Source organism: Lycium barbarum, chromosome 12 (assembly GCF_019175385.1).
Source record: "Lycium barbarum isolate Lr01 chromosome 12, ASM1917538v2, whole genome shotgun sequence".
Classification (NCBI taxonomy): Eukaryota; Viridiplantae; Streptophyta; class Magnoliopsida; order Solanales; family Solanaceae; genus Lycium; species Lycium barbarum.
In genome coordinates, this window is record NC_083348.1 from 100,436,414 (window position 1) to 100,439,497 (window position 3,084).

At 38.4% G+C, this 3,084-nt stretch overlaps 1 protein-coding gene across 1 annotated transcript in view; it reads right to left on the bottom strand.

The window, feature by feature from the left end:
• Positions 1 to 742: 742 nt before the first annotated feature.
• The window catches only part of LOC132622472 (protein trichome birefringence-like 19), a 3,606-nt gene continuing 1,264 nt past the window's right edge, over positions 743 to 3,084 (bottom strand). Inside the window, exon 2 of the mRNA XM_060337082.1 lies at positions 743 to 1,729. Within this exon, the coding sequence (XP_060193065.1) occupies positions 935 to 1,729 (795 nt within the window). The 3' untranslated portion in view covers positions 743 to 934. The remainder of the gene's footprint in view (positions 1,730 to 3,084) is intronic.

Consider the following 3,084-nt stretch of genomic DNA (forward strand, 5'->3'; position numbering starts at 1 on the left):
CACAGAATTTAGTTATTCATGGTTTCTACAATGTCTAGTTTTAGCAAGCAGTAAGAGGTCGTTTGGTAATTGGTTAGAGTTATGCATGTATTAGTAGTATGAGATTAATTATGAGGTTATTCATGTATTATTTTATGTAGAAATTAGTTACACAGAATTTAGTTATTCATGGTTTCTACAATGTCTAGTTTTCTAATTCAATGCCATGTTCAATTTTGTTTAATATGAAATATGCTATTACGACTTTTCTGTTATTTATAATGTATTATTAATATGAGAATAATTGATTTATGGCAGTGTTGAGTGTCGTAGTAGTGGCGGAGGTGTTAGTGGTGGAAGAAGTAGGAAAGGGATAAAAAATGGGTTGGAGTGATGAGATGACATGCCACATAATGTCACTCATCAAAATGTTAACATCATATAGAATTTGACCTTGAGCATGAGTCACGAAGGAGGGATATATTTGAACCATTTGGTTATCATCGAAGGTATTTCTCTATAGATAATATGCCGAATTAGTTCGGTATGACAATGGTATAACATTTTTCTTAAAACCAAAAACCATAATTACCGAACTGAAGTTATCAATACCCTACCTTACCACCAACACCCCTATTTCAATTATACCAAAAACATTCCATTCCTGTATGGGCCTGTGGCTCTGTTAAATTTGAACTATACTTGCAGGAATTGCAGTCATTATGAAGTTGTTCTGCAGCAACCATATTTACCCTTTGGTCAATGGGGAGAAATATCATCAGCTCTATAAACTTCAACAAGGCTTTTTTGTTAAACCACTTTTCTAACAGTGCTATGGTTACATTTTCAACACAACCATAACGATCCAAGTAACAGAGTTCCTCTTTCAATGACAGTAATCCTAAAAACAAATGAAGCAAATAAAAAAATCAGAGTACATTGTACATTTTTGCTCTCATTGAAGCTTTTCTTCTGGGGATCTGGTGCCCTCCATCTTGAACATATGAAACAAGAAATCAGCCCAAGAATCAATAGGACCAGGCAAGCACCAATGAACACAATCATTATACAATACCACATTTGCCTTTGGCCAATGTCCATATTTACTTGGGTGACCATCTGGTCTCAACCACATAGCTTGTGTTGTGTCCATCAATCTGAATTTCTTCCCCTTTATCTTCCCTTCTTTCTCTGCAACCTTAAACTCTTCTACTTGGATCCTGTATTGCTCCAAGCTTTGACCCTCCAACGCTGTTTCGTTACTTCTATATGGCCTTGTCCTTACACAATCACCTCCCTTGTCCCATTCCCCTCCTTCAAAATGAGATGGTGCAAAAGTCCGAAGAATTGCCACCCCCTTAAAATTTTCTAAGTTGTTGATCGCTTTAAAAGCAGTTCTGAATGCCTTTTGGTAGGGATAGGTAAGTGGGAGTTCAGGAACATTCGGTATTCCGCAGTACCGGCAGCCGACTCGTTCGTTGTTCTCGAAATAGACACTGACCCGGGCAAACCAGTGGCCGGCATTTAAGATGACGTAGTCATATCCTTCAATTTCGGTGGTCCATTTCTCGTCTGCTTGGTCAAGGTGAAGGTTGTAGACTCCAGTATGGCTTGGACCATCTGCATCTGCTTCTTTAGTAGACACCAAAAAGGGTGACCAATATGTTGCTAATGTAAAGTTGTAAGTTGTGTATTTGTACTTTTTGAAAGCTTGATCTGGATTATCAGATATATCAACAGGATATTCCACCTGAAGAGAAACAGAAAACAAGATCAAAATTTTCGTACTTCTTTGATCATTCTCACTGCGATTTTTTAAGATTAGCTTAACGCTAATTCAGGCACATGCAGTGGCAAGCAAGAATCCAGGTTGTTCCTAAGTGATTCTCGGGGATATTATAAAGTGTTGTATTAATTGACTAATATAAGTACCGTGGTCATGGTTGTTAACGATTTAGACAAATAAATCTCTAGAAGGGCACAATTATATTTTAACAAGTTACAAGCCCACGTTACCAGGCTTGGGTTCTCTAACAATGTGTCACGATACATTATTTTAAGATATATACAGACTACTTAATGGGAAAAGCTCTTTGGATCTAGCTAAATAGTCCCCCCTATTGTAACAAAAGAGACTTTCTGAGGATTCACCTTCGGGTGTGGCTGAGTTGGTTTGAGGGGAGGCCTCCCTAAGGGAGGTCGCGGGTTCGAAACCCCCCTCTAATGCCTTCTCAGTCGAGTCTGTCGCACACGGCTTGCCTAGTGCAGTTTACATCCCCAGTGGGGTTTGCAAGCTATTCCACGGTGGGGGGTTTACCCAGTGCGCACCCGAAGGGTAGCGGCTGCGGATTTTTCTGGAGTTTCCAAAAAAAAAAAAAAAAAATGCAATATGACAAATTTCAGGCCGGCCCCCAATGTCCCCCCTATGGTCGTAGGTCTCTGTTTTTCTTTTCGTAGTAATTTTATATTTATCTTTTTAGGGATGATTAATAATGAAATGAGAAAAAACTTTTTTGGACTAGATGAACCAACTTTAAAAGGAGAATGACTATGTTATTATGAATTTTATTTTTACCCCAAATTAAAAGGAAGGGAAGAAAAAAATTTAAGCTTACTAATTACAATAATTTGTAGTTAATATTATTTAATTGATAATGGTTTATGACTAGACTGGCATCTACTTTGAACAGTTTAGATGAGATTCAAAGACGTCGGACCGTGCCCTATCACATTTGGGAAATTTGCACAAATTCGGGGGTGTTCCTTAATTTTTGCCCCTCAAATTGTTAGGCCTTTAATTTTTTCCCTTCGGCACATTAAGTGGCCGAAAATAAGCCCAAGATTCTGGGTTCGAACCCAGCAAAGTATATAAAAAAAAATCGCAAGATACAATTTCGTAGCAAATTAGGCCTATCCGAGCAAAAGTTATAGAATCCCAGCAGAGTAAAAAAAAACTTCGTAAAGCAAGTTATGCCTTACGAATCCCTAAAGCATAGTTTTTATATATAATAGTTATGCCAGGCATAACTTTACCCTCCTTTCCCTAATAGGAACCTTGAGTCATCAAAGCCTTTCTGACTCGGCCTGGCCCGGTCGCCCTACGCG